At 38.8% G+C, this 14,254-nt stretch overlaps 1 protein-coding gene across 1 annotated transcript in view; it reads left to right on the top strand.

Annotated features, from left to right (window-relative positions):
- LOC126154821 (G-protein coupled receptor GRL101-like) overlaps positions 1 to 14,254 on the top strand; it is a 354,933-nt gene that overhangs the window by 272,488 nt on the left and 68,191 nt on the right. The window contains exons 18-19 of the mRNA XM_049916187.1: positions 3,795 to 3,866; positions 13,520 to 13,591. Coding sequence (XP_049772144.1) covers positions 3,795 to 3,866; positions 13,520 to 13,591 — 144 coding nt within the window. The remainder of the gene's footprint in view (positions 1 to 3,794; positions 3,867 to 13,519; positions 13,592 to 14,254) is intronic.

Raw genomic sequence — 14,254 nt, 5'->3', positions numbered from 1 at the left:
AAGGGAATTATACACTTTAGCTTCTTCTGAAGTAGAAAACACCACACACACACACACACACACACACACACACACACACAGTGGCCAGAGACAGTGGTCATGTGTGTGTAAGCTGTGTTTGTGTGTGTGTTTTCTACTTCAGAAGAAGGCCTTTTGGTCAAAAGCTAAAATGTGTAGCAGTCCTTTTGTTGTTCCTGTCTGCAACTCAACATATCCTCTATACGGAGAGCAGCAATCTGAAGTTTTCATAATATTGTTAAATTGCTGTGTAATATTTGGCTTAAATGGTTTTGCACATCCTGAAGAATCACATTAAAAATATGTTTTGAAATATGATACTGTATAATATGCAGGAAGTTATATAAAATTATACATGATCTGTTTTGGAAGTTTCAAGTTGACTTCTTTCATAACCACTTTCCTCTGAAACTTTAACTAGTGGTATAACATTGTTTTATCAGATTCTATTACTACTCTCAGTGCCTGTGGATACTGCAGTATGGAATACCATAGTAGTTAGTTTAGGTATGGAGGAATGAACATCTGGAAAAAGCATAATCACAGACATTGAACAAAAAAATGTAGTTACAACAAAGGTAACTTAAATGTAATTGTGTATAGCAAAGAAGTATGTCAATTTATTGATAAAAAAAGAAATGCAAAATTTTCAGGAGAATAAATGAATGCAGCAGTATAAGCCACTTAGAAATTGAATAATAGGATGAGCAGAAAAAGTAAATAAATGAAAAAGAAATGTTTGCAGAAGGACAAATTGAATACATAGAAAAGTAAAAATAACTTTCAGATAATTTAAAATTAAAAGTCATTCCAGTGTTAAATGCAGTTGAGAGAGTGGATAATTGGAAAGAATACACTGAGTACCTCTATAGGGTAACAACCTTCCTGTAATGTGACAGAAGATGAAATGTGTGTAGATTTGGGGGCATAAGGGATCCAGTATTAGTGTCAGATACAATTTTGGGAGACTTGTAGAGACAGGAGAGCTAGATAATACTCCTGCAGAACTTCTAAAATCACAGGGAGACGTGATAACCAGATACAGCTTAGAGCGTATTTTCAATGAAATTGGGGACATGCCATCAGACTTTTGGACAAATATCATCCAAATAATCATGGAGATAAGTGCAGATTGATGCGAGACTTATAGCTTAATCTGCTTGATAGCCTGTGCATAAAAGTTACTGGCCAGAATAATATATAAAAGAATTGAAAAGAAAGGAGTATCTCGTAATTAATGGTCAGACTGCTTTAGGAACAGTCAAAATGGTTCAAAGGGCTCTGAGCACTATAGGACTTAACATCTGAGGTCATCAGTCCTCTATAACTTAGAACTACTTAAACCTAACAAACCTAAGGACATCACACACATTCATGCCTGAGGCAGGATTTGAACCTTCAACCGTAGCAGTAGCCCAGTTCTGGACTGAAGAGCCTAGAACTGCTCAGCCACAGCAGCCAGCAGGAGCAGTCAAGATACTGTCACAGGATCTGTTGACTGCAATAAGCTCTTGACAATGCAGAGTATTGTAAGACGCTTGAAATCCTCTGGAAAATAGTTGTATGCTATAGGGAGATATGGAGAAGATGGAATATTTAAAAACCAAGAGGAAACAGTACAAACTGTATTAAAATTCAAGTACAGTTACACTTCCGTAGTCATGTGTATACTGAAGAATGACTTGCTTGCAGTGTAAACTTGAGTAGTACAGTCAAACCTCCATATAACGATTACCGATACAACAACAAACTCGGGTGCAGCAATAATTTTATATGGCCCCTGCTGATTTCCTATGTGTACTATGATAATTACCCCTCATTATGATGAAGAAGTAAATATAACAACACCCTGTTATAATGAAGACAAAATTTCGTGGAATTTACTATTTCGTACTTCTCTGCAGCTTGCTATAGCAGTAGGTATAGTTTATTTAGCTACTAGACTTTCAGCGCTTTATATCCAGAAACTTTGCTACATACTACAGTACTGTATTTATTCTAGTGGTAAAGGGAATAGTGTACAGCCGCGGGCGAGCTGTGTGGAGCATCAAACATCAAAGAGCTCCTTTTTTTGGATGAGTGTTTAGTTTTTCCATTGTTGAGCTTCAGTAGCAGACAGAAGTGTTTTGTTGGGCTCACATGTAGCTTATCTCTGTGATTTTTGCAGTCTTTGAATGTTTGTAGTTGATGTAAATGCTTTGGACTCCGCTAAGATTTGGACAATGGCTGGAAGTCAGAAACAAATAAGGTTGGAGACAAAAATGGAGGTTTTCAAAGACATTTATAATGGAATGAAACAAGTAGACGGGGTGAGGAAGTATGGACTTGTACAATCAATGTTAGCTACATTCCTTAAAAAACAAAAAGAAATTAAAGAAAATTTTGTAGGTTGCAAATTTAATCACTCAAAAAAAAAAAAAAAAAAGAATGAAGATGGCTGTAACTGACAATGTGGACAGTGCTACACTGTGGTGGTTTAATGAGATGCATGCACAGAATTAACCATTTAATGGCCATTGATATGTCAAAAAGCCTTAGATTTCGCTAAGTTGCTTGGTGATTTTGCTGCAGTTGTACTGTAAATGTGATTTCTTTTATTGCAATCAATTACAAGGCAAATAGAAAAGCATGGATGATGTCTACTCTTTTTAGTGAGTGGCTGCTTTTGCTTGATAAAGAGATGTCAATGAAGAATAAGAAAATTGGATTGCTGGTTGATAATTGTAGTGCCATAACAACATGCCACTGTTGAAGAACTGTGCTTCTTCCCCCTGAACTGTACTTCGATTCTTCAGCCATTATATATGGGGATAATTAAGAACTTTAAGACAAAATACCATTCACGTTTAGTTCAACACGTAATCGCAGATATTGAAAGAAAGGTGAGCAATCCCTACAGTTTTAATGTGGAGCAGTCTTGTGACATGATTGCTAGTTCCTGGAACAATATACAGGTGAATGTGATTGTGAACTGCTGGAAAAATGCAAGAATTTCCAAAAGTGAAGATGTTGGTGAGAATGTTGTGTGGATGAAATAACGCAGGATGATATTCAAAGTGATCTGGAGATGTATTCAGCATTTACTGGTAAACCCATAGATGCTTCAGTAGTTGAATACTTTTCAGTGGATGATGAGGTACTGGTGTTTGAAGCTTATACAGATGAATCAATCATCAAGGAGTTAAAGGGTAATTCACCTGTTGAAGATTCTGATGATGACAGTGATGTGATAAGAGTGAATCCCCCTCCTCTGATGGAGCTAAAGGTCAGTTGGAAACCATTCAGCAAGTAGCACTTCAATCCCCAGTGCTTAAGTGCAGCAATTGAGTGCATTAGAGGAGATAAAGACAATATTCACAAGATAATCTTTAAGAAAAAGAAACAGAGGAAAATAAGTGAATTTTTCTGTACACAAAAGTAAGATATTCTACAGGTACAGTATTAATAAATGAAGTGAACAGAACGTGTTTCATTATTTGACTTTTACTGTTATTTTTCATCAGAAAAGTACTACAGCAATGTACTTCTCAGCCACGAAAACATGGCTCCTTGCTCCGAATCACAATAACAAAATCTCGTTATAACAATAACCCTGGTACAACAATTTAATTTTCATGGTCTCATGAAATTCATGTTATCAAGGTTTGACTGTATAACTAGACTACAAAAGCTTGCTTTTAAATTTTGGAAAAAGTTCTGAATTAAGATATTAATTAGTATTTTATGTAACTATACATTTTTTGATAAAATTGAAATACTTTCTCCATTTTTTTCAGTGACATGTCATACAACCGTATAGCTTATCTAACAGATGGAACACTGATCGGAATGCCCAACCTGGAGACACTGTGAGTACAAATTTAGCTGCTGTTAGATAATAAATATATATAATGAAAAAGGAACTAGTCTCTATAACTGCAGGAAAGATCGGTAACTTGAAGTTTTATCTGTGATTCATTCTCCAGTATTTCTCTGTAACATAATTTATATTATTGAATCCAGTTCCTCTGAAAACTGCTCTATATTTTGTTTTTTCTCCAACTTCGTCAAGATCTTTTAATGAAGGTACCACTGAAGGAGCACGATAATCACTGCACATTGTAAATGTAAACATGAGAAACCTATAGCTAACACCAATGGTGGATTATTGTGTCACTGGCATAATAGGGGAAAAAATATAAATCCGCTTGGAGACAGTGTCAAATAATTAGCAGAGGGTATGTAGAATAGAGAACATCAACCCTTAATGTTCCAGATTAAGAGGATTAGAAGGGGATTGAGAAAATTATCTAAGTTTAGCATGGGTTAGTTTCCAAGTGGGAAAGATGACTTCCAGGCTAGGATGAAAGTGTTTCCCCAGGTTGACAGTACCTATGACATAGTTTTCAGGATTGATTTCTTTGCAGCAGATAATTGAAAGATTGATTTAGAGAAGCATGTAATGGAGCTAGATGGGACATCATTCCAACTGGGTGCTATTGTTGCAAATACCAAACTGCTACAGGCAAATCCTTAGCCAGGTGAGGCCAACTAGACAGCTGGCATGGTCCCTTAGGGCTAAGTCAAGTGATACCATACCACAAAATATAGGAAAGCTAATTCATATGAAAGTGTTAGAAGAGTTGCTAGTTGATAAGTTCAGCAGAAAATGAGGCACTGGATGAGGTGCACTGCTTTGTGTGCTAGATCATATTGTATGTATGGGAAAGAGATGGGAGCTTTGTGGTACCTATAGGCCTAGATAAACTTTATACAGCAGAGGCGGAATTATCATGCGATTGTGCTCACAACAAACCTGGAGATTGCTGGAGAAAAAAAAAAAAAGACAGAGGAATGGATTTGTGGAATCCTCAACCAGAGCAATCTGCCAAATCACTTGGACTGTGGAAAAAGTATTCTATTTCCTGGACAATGATAAAGAAGAAATTGTATAATTATTAGAGGAGTATGCAGACTTGATTAACCCTCCCAGACCGTTTTCAATCACTCCAATAATGCAAGACATTATTGCTCTTGTAAATAAGTAATCAAAATATAAAAATCCATATTGGACTGTGTGCCATCTCCAGGCATTAACAGTGCAATACTTGTATCATAAAAGAGAGTACTTTCCTTTGAGAACTTCTGTCATTATTTTATTAAAAAAAATCACAGGTGGAAGCAAAATGAATTGATTTTATGCAACAACCGGCACTTAATTAACAATTTGTAATGGATGCTTACCCTATCTCAAATATTATGAAAACTTTGCTCACCTTGGGATAATGGAATTATTTTACAATGATACACTTGTGAAGTAAGTACCGTCAGTTAAATTATCACAAGAGGTTAGACTCAAAATCACATTGATGTGCCAAGAGGACATTACCAATACGACTCAATGCCACTGGAATTTTTTTAAAAAAATGTGCCAGAGACGTTTTAGCACTTCCAGGATGGGGTTCTATGACTCCTACAACCAAGGCAATGTAAGGTGTACTTATACATTGACTAGTCACATTAATGTGACCACCTGTCAAAAGCCTGAATAACCATCTTTTGCAGTATGGACCACTGCAAGACAGACAAGGAGACAGTCAGTTTTGGAAGGTACGAACAGGGATGTGGAGCCATGATGACTCTAGTGCCATGGCCAGCTACATTAGGTTTCTCAGTTGAGGATCCATGGACATGAACAGCCTGACCAAGGTGGTCTCATAGACTCCTGACTGGGTTTTAATCCAGGGAGTTTGGTGGCCAAGGGAGTATGTTAAACTCATCCTGGTGCTCTTTGTATCATGCACATGCACTGCGAGCTGTGTGACATGTTGCTGCTGGTAGATACTATCATGCCAAGAAAAACAAACTACAAGTAGGGTTGGACATGGTCCCCAAGGATAGTTTTGGTACTGGCATGTAAATTCCAGTCTTCGTCGCTGACAAGCAGCAGTCAGCATGGGTGCATGAACAGGCACCTGCTGCTGAGGCCCATGTGCAGAATGGTCATTGAGGAGATACTGTTGGTAGCCCCTTGGCAGTTAGTTGCTCAAAAGCTTCATGTTGGTTCACCTGCACTCATCTCCACAGCTGTTGTTAATCGCTGTCATCTATGGTCCATGGTGCACCACAGTTGCCTTGGTGTCAGTTTTGGATAGCACCATTTTGCTAAGCATGGTATATTTTAACAACTGCAGCACGTGAACAGTTTACAAAGTTAATCATTTCAGAAATGCTTTCACCGTTGGCACTGTTGTCAATGATCATGCCCTTTTGGTTTTCAGATGAATCATTCCATTTCTGCATTACAACAACAGCAACACTATTTTTCACCGCGCCCCCGCCCCCCTCCCCCATCACACATCTGTGAATGGTTATTGCACATTGACATCGAAGACATGCACTGGTCACATTAATGTGACTGGATGATGTATGACATTGTATTGTTTTTCAAGGTCATTGGGGAGCACACTCTACCATTGTGAAACTTGCTTAGCTAACTGTGAATGCCATGTGTAGCGCGTGCTGCCACTTATAGAGGCTCTCCAACATTGTAGCCGCAACTGGCAGCTCTCACACAAATAGCTGGGTGACAATTGGTGAAAAGTACTAAGTAGCAGAGGGAGTGAATTCTGCCTTGAACTTCACATATCCAGCTGTGTACATTAAGGCCATAATAATTACATACAAGGTGTTGATTGATTTTAATTTGCCTTACCTGAACAGCCTCTTCTTGCATGCCTGGACCATCTGCTTATGGCTCAACAAAACTGCTTCCATCTGGAGCACTTATGGCAGCATGTACAGCAATATCACAACTATTTGCACTGGGGTATTGTTCTGGGTACCTCATCTCTAGCAACTGTCTCTGGTGTTGCCATTCCTGCTACAAATGGAGAACATTTCACAACTAAGTCCCACCATCCTTTCACTAATCAACTAGTGCTGACACTGACTGTGACAGTTTTAGCTCACTGTAAGTGGAACAATACTGTTTGTGTTGCACCATCTAGAGGTAATGAAATACCATGCAGTGCCACCTAATGATAAAATTATAAAGAGACCGTTTCAGAATTGCCTTTTTTATTTGTTTTCCTTTTTATATAGGCTGTAAGCAAATGAATGTAAATAAAGGTAAACTGCCCCAAATCAGTGTACCCATTTTCTGAAGCAGGGAGGGATGAAATAGATCCTCAGCGCCCACTTGGCTCAGGGATGGCTCAGTAACTACATTAATGTAATAATATACAGCCCAACATGAGCATTGCATCATTGCTGGCCAAGTGACTGTGGCACTGTGTGAGGGTATGCAAAACAATAACTCAGCGGTGCCCAATAAAACAATGCTCAGCAAGCTATTGAGGAGATAGGCAAGTCCACCTAATGACACTAGACCTGCAGCAGCCACCACTTTCACTCCAGGTCATGCTAGTTGTGTAAACTTCTGCTGTGATGCCTATATCACCACCATCTCTGCTGCCTCTGCTGTTGCCACTGCCAACTTGGAGTAGCACTAGAGATGTGCCTGGATCCAACCTGGCATGACCATAACCCCAAAAGCTTTTGCTAATTAATTTTTTAATCATCATCTTGGTGTTCGACTACTTACAGGCTCTATCCGTCAGAGTCTACCACCTATTTAGTATTGTCATGTTACTCTGATGTTGTGCTTGACAACAACCTACTAAACCCATTTCAGCTGTTGGGTATCTAAGAAGCCGTTCTGACATGACACTCACATTAGCTACCCTTTCCTGTAATGCCACCTTGAGGCCAAACACCGCTGAAATCCATATGGGTTCCCTACAGCTGCATCTGAGTTGTACCAGCAAATGTGGTGTTATTGCATGTGACCCCCTGTTGGACTGCACACCTGCTTATCACTGGGTATATTATTTTATCTTCATGAACAATCTAAATAAATGACCTTTTGTGGGCAAATTCAGACACTGTATATGCATTTCTTCCAATTTTGCAATAGACTGAATTCTCTCTGATTGAATGGTTTGAACTGATTAGTAAGCATTGATGTTGACTCACTCTTCATTGGAGTCCTTCATATGAATTTGTGATCTCTCATCAGCTATAAATTCAAAACAGTGAAGCATGTTATGTCAATGTGACAAAGATTACAAGGGCCACACCACATACATAATACATGAAAGGAGTGTGAAACAAAACCAACAGTTTTACTATTGCAACCTAGAAAGGCAGCCTTAACTAAGCATGAAACGTAGCAAAATGGAATTACGCCATTTGCTACCATTCTACTTCTTAACATAACTGTTTCTTTTTCTCCTTTCAATAATTAGAATGGTAGCAGGTGTACACCATTTACTAAAAATGTCAAAATTTCTACCTAGGCAGTGTTTTCTCGAAATTCATGGGTCACTAGATTATTTGGACACTGTTTGTACTGTTCTTGAGTGTCCAGCTGGCTGCAGTTGTCTTCATAACATGATATTTCAACAGCATACCTTGCCATCATCTTCAGGTGGTACTTGTAGAATGAGTGTCTTCAGTACATTCTACCTCCTTTATACTTTGTTCTCCCCCTGCACCTTCCCCGACTACCTGCTCACATGATGCATAGGTGGAGTCTTTGGGAGACAGCACCATCGAAGACTAGGTATGAATCATGGTCTCTCAGTGCTTCTGTAGCCCCAATTGGATGTAGAACTGACTCTCAGTTGACACTGTGATTTTAGTTGGCTGAGTAATGGGTCCCAAGGTTTGCTTGGAGTGTAGCCACTGTCTCCGTAGATCAGCCCATCGGTCATTCAGATTTCAATAGCCTTCTTCAGAACACAGTCCCAAAACAATGAAGTCTCTCTTAACACTTCCGTTTCTTTATGCTCCCTGTAGCCGTGCAGTGCTCTGCAACCACAAGTTTTTGTTGCTTGCATAAGTTCATTGTGTCTTTTATGTTCCTTGCACCTTTCTCTCACTGTCCGCACAGTGTACCCAATATATTTCTTACCTATTTACATGGATTACAGGAAACACACAATTTACAGAGCCCCAAGTCACCTTCCACCATAGGTAATAGTGCTTGTGTTTCCAGAGAGGATGGAAAACACATTCAGTGTTATGTTAAACCAGGAATCTGTCAATTTTATTCAATCCATTGTCAGCATATGGCAGATATGACATTATCTTATCCTCCTCATCATGTTCTATTCGTTGGGCCTTTACTTTCTGCCTGAAGACACACTGGATTTGTCTCCCACAGTATCTGTTCTTCTTGAATATGCCTTTAAGGTGGTTGAGGTCTCTTGGTAACTTTCTTCATCCAATATTGCTTGAGCCCTGTGTACCTGTGTACATAGTACACCCTCACGTTATGAAGGATGATGTCAGTTGGCAGCATGCTGATACAAATCGGTGCGGGTGGCTTTACTGTACACACTGTCCCATTACGCCATCCATTTTTTACTTGAACAATATGTCCAAAAACAGTATTTTTCCAGTCTCTTCCACCTCCATTGCGAATTTGATACTGGAGTGCTGAGAGTTCAGATACTGGAGGAACTTCTAAAGTTTTTCTCTCCCATGTGGCCACACAACAAACGTGTCACCAACATGCGTGAAAAAACATATGGGCTTCAACGCAGCTGTTTCCAGAGCTTTCTCTTCAAAATCCTCCATAAACAAGTTTTCCACATACAGGTAAAGACATCTGAACTCTAGGCACCCCACTATCAAATTCGCCATGGAGGTGAGGAAAATGGCAAAATCCTCTTTTTGGACATCTTAGTCAAGCACAAAACAAAGGCACTATGGGACACAGCAAAGCATGCTGCCAGCTGCCATCATCCTTCATAATGTGGGGGTGTACTATGTACACTGGTACACAGGTCTCATGCAGTATCAGCTGAAGAAAGTGTACCAAGGGATCTCAACCACCTTAAGGACATATTCAAGAAGAACAGATATGGTGGGAGACAAATCCAATGTGTCTCCAGGCAGAAAGCAAAGGCCAAGCAAATAGAACATGATGAGGAGGATAAGACAGTGCCATATCAGCCATATGCTGGCAAAGTATGGAATACAATTGGCAGAATCCTGGCTTGACATAACATTAAATGCGTTTTCCGTTCCCAATGAAAAATTGCATTATTAGCTATGGTGAAAGGCAATTTGGGGTTCCATAAACTAGCTGTTTACTACATTCTATGCATTTGTGTAAGGCTTATATTGGGCAGGCAGTGTGGACAATCAAAAAAGTTGCAAGGAACACAGAATACATATTGAATTAAAGAACTGACAAAATCTGCAATTATAAAACACATTGCATGTCTACAGGGGCCTCAATGCAGTATAAAGAAATGGAAGTGTTAAGACACCTCATTGTTTTACAACTGTGTTCTAGAGGAGACTATTGAAATTTGAGTGGCCAATGGGCTGATCTACAGAGACAGTGGCTACACCCTAAGCAAATTTTGGGACCCAGTGCTCAGCCAATTAAAATCACAGTGCTCACTGAGAGCCACCTTTGTGCCTGACAGGGACTACAGAAGAATCAAGAGACTGAGGTTTGCACCCAGCATTGAGAAATACCATCCCTCACCACTCCACCCAATGCTTTGTGTGAATGGGTACTGATTGGGTAGATGTCATGGGTTAAAGGAGGTAGGATGTAGTGAAGACGCTCTTTCTACAGGTGTCACCCAAAGATGATGGCAAAACACACTGTTGAAATGTCATGTTATGAAGACAATTGCACATGGAGGGACATCCAAAACATTACAAACAGTTGATTCACCAGGAAAGCTTAAGATTACAAATTTAAGTGCTACTAATTTCCATGGCATAGTTAGTTTTAGTTTTCCATAAAACATTGTCCTTTATGAGAGATCTGTAGTTGGAGTTGTTCCAATATCTAGTGATTATACACAATGCTATGAGCTAATAAAAGTTTATTCACAGAAGACCTAGCTCATTGGATAGCCCTAATCCTACTCTCTCTGATAAGTGGTTTACATTTTCTGAAAATTAATGAAAAAGTTATTACAAATTAAAACTCCAACTCACATTATTCTTTCACCTGCTTTATAGACTCCCACCAAACAATGGGTCATCAACTGGTATCTAGCCCCCACCCAGTTAACATCTCTTTTAGTTTACATAATCACCAAGCAGCAGGTGTTATGATAGTGTGTCAGACAAAAAGTTTGTGACTAGCAGTCACTTGATAAGCATCTTGGTATCAACGTCTGCACTTTAGTATGAAGATTTGATGGCATAAAAGTTCACATTTAGCCCTGAAAACATCTATGTGTACTGCACTTTAGTATGAAGATTTGATGGCATAAAAGTTCACATTTAGCCCTGAAAACATCTATGTGTAAATATCTCTTGCAGCTTCCTTTTAAGCCTGCTCTCAGCATTCATTCAGCTTCAGGATAGGAGGCTATTTTGGAGGAATTGCTGCTATTTAAATCTACTAGGGATGGTACCTTACTTGGTGTAGTACTTGAATGTTCAAAAACTCTTTTAATAATCATATTCTTACTAAGAAATGATTAATAATATGAAGAGGACTGTTAGCGACCTGCTCATTGCTGGAAAATACTTTAGTGAACAAATATCCAACTTAAATCAGCAATGTTGGGTCAGTCATTGAACAGTGAGACTACCAATCAGAACAATTTCAGAGTGTGAGACTTTATTTCATTGTTCTCTAATGGTAAATTATGGTTACATCATCAGGTTAGTTCCATTCCAAACACTGTATATCCATTGGAATTTCCATGGATTATTCTGGCACAAAAATGTTCTCTATGACCAGATCATTTTGGGATTTGCTTATCAAAGAACCTATGGAAGTATGTTGAGAGAAGACTAGGTAACTTTCAACTGATAAAGCATGAGATTCAGTCATTTCTTTTTAAATTTGTTTGTAAATACTATATTACTGCCTAATGTCATGTACAGCACCAGTTCCTTTTATCAATTTGACTACTTTTCAACTGTTCACACACACACACACACACACACACACACACACACACACACACACACACACACACGTAATCAGAGAGTAAGTGTGCAATAACACAATTACACAAGTTAGTATCATCTGACATCAACCCTGAAATCTCATGAGGAAAACTTCAACATTAACTACAAACAGTAGAATTAGAGACAATGGCTATGATGGGAGAAAGCACTCTTGCCACCATCACAAACAGAGTAAATCAGCATATTGCATAACTGGGATATCATCAAACCTTGTAGCAATTGTCAGCATGACAGTTTAATGGGGAATGGGACAAACACATCATATTACCTAGTATGATCATGGCAAGATTGTGAGTAGAAATGCTTGAGATACTCCTGTCTCCATGGTAATGAGAGCACTGCAGCTTTCAGTTTTTGCCATCTCGACAGTGTATAGTATGTTGCTTCAAGTAACACCGCTGCCGTCAGAGCCAACTACCATGGGCAAAAATGTGTTGATGGTGGGAATCATTGTTAAATATTTCTGACCCCGATGGTGGACAGATGGGACATGATACAGTAAATCACTCTCAGTGTCAATGCTGAACAACAAGAATCAATGAGTATTTATGCCATCCAGAATCGCCTCCTTGGTATGTAGTAGGGAACCCACCGATTTACATATTAACTCTCTCACCATGGAGCACAGAGATACATCATGAAAATTACCTTCGGGTACTCTAAGCATTAAAAATAATTTCCTACACTGATGAGTCACAATACACCTTCTTACATGCCAATTGCAGAACATGAGTACTTTGAAAACTGCATGATGCAATGCATTTGAATGATCAGTAGTGTACTGTCTAGGCAAGTGATGGAGGTATTTTGACATTGAGGATTCTTACATGGGAATAAATGTGGCCTCTTATTTGGTCTATCATCATCTCTCTTGAGAATGAGCCAGAAAAATATCATCTAATCATGTGTGTCTATTTCTTGAGATGGGTCTTCAGAAAGAGTTTGTATTTCCCCAACACTCAGTGGGTCAGAATGATTTAAGGATCACACCATGGGGGACAAGGGAGTTCCCTCCCCCCTTGACACTCACCCTTTCCTTCCCTACCCAAATAATCTGACCTCAGTTCTGTTGCACATGTCAGGAATATGTCAGCAAGATCATTTGCTGCTTGGATCCAGTTCCAAACAATCTCTATGAGTTGTGAGTGTTGCTTGAGTGGTAAGGATTAGGATGGCTTCCTGCTGGCTTTTGTGTCTCGGGGAGTCAGTGCTCTGATGGGTTATCAATTTTGTTAGGGTACAAGAGAGTGCTACACACTACTGCCTAGATGTCCCTAGTTCAATTGCTCAGTATATGTTGCAGTAGCCCCTGCTCAGCTTATTTTGTTTCAAGAATAAGTCACTAGGTAGTTCTCAGCAACATGTTTATAATTTTTAGTTTTATATTTGTCTACCACTTTCTGGATGTAAATTCTAGAATGATACATTTGAAAATCATTTAAAAACAATCAGCAAATCCTAACTCATTAATCTTAACAATCAACTGTTTAATGCTCAACAGGGATCTGAGTGGTAACAGCATTAGAACTGTTGGCAGTACTGTCTTCAAGAGTGTAAGGTCCCTGAAGAGATTGTAAGTATTGCTATTAATATTAAAATTAAAGACTGTTGGCCATTAAAATTGCTGTACCATGAAGACAGCACGTAACAAACATCAAACTGGCACCAAGCGTATTACATACATGCATAAACAAGCAATAAGGATTCCAGCACAACCACACAAAATAGATAAGAGTAATGTCATCTATATTCTGTGTATGTGTTGATTCAAACTGCCCCTACCTATGGGTTTTGTGCAACCTGCAACAGCAACAAATACCATGTTTAGGATTTTCAAATCCTCTCACTCACTATGTGCAAACTATTAGTCTTACAACAAAAATGAACAGGACCTTTTTGTAGGAAATTTAATGTAGTTATATTTAGTACTGTGATACATCTTCACTAGAGACCACAGTTTTCTAATTAATCAAGGAAAATGTGCAAAAGTGATCTTCAAATTGATATTTCTTGACTAACTCAAAAACTGTGGCCTCCAATGAAAACATATCCCAGTACAAAATTTAACTACATTAAATTTCTTACAAAAAGGTCCTTTTCATTTTTCTCTAGGGCTTTTAGTTCATGCATTGCAAGTGAGAGAATATAAAAGTCTCCCTTATTGTTTTTGAAAGCGTTGTGGGTTGCATAATACATATAGGTTGGGGCAGCTGATTTGCACTGTATAAGGAAAGAT

This window comes from Schistocerca cancellata, chromosome 2 (assembly GCF_023864275.1).
Source record: "Schistocerca cancellata isolate TAMUIC-IGC-003103 chromosome 2, iqSchCanc2.1, whole genome shotgun sequence".
Taxonomy (NCBI): domain Eukaryota; kingdom Metazoa; phylum Arthropoda; class Insecta; order Orthoptera; family Acrididae; genus Schistocerca; species Schistocerca cancellata.
The sequence above is the reverse complement of the archived record's forward strand: the minus strand, read 5'-3'. Positions and strand labels throughout refer to the sequence as shown.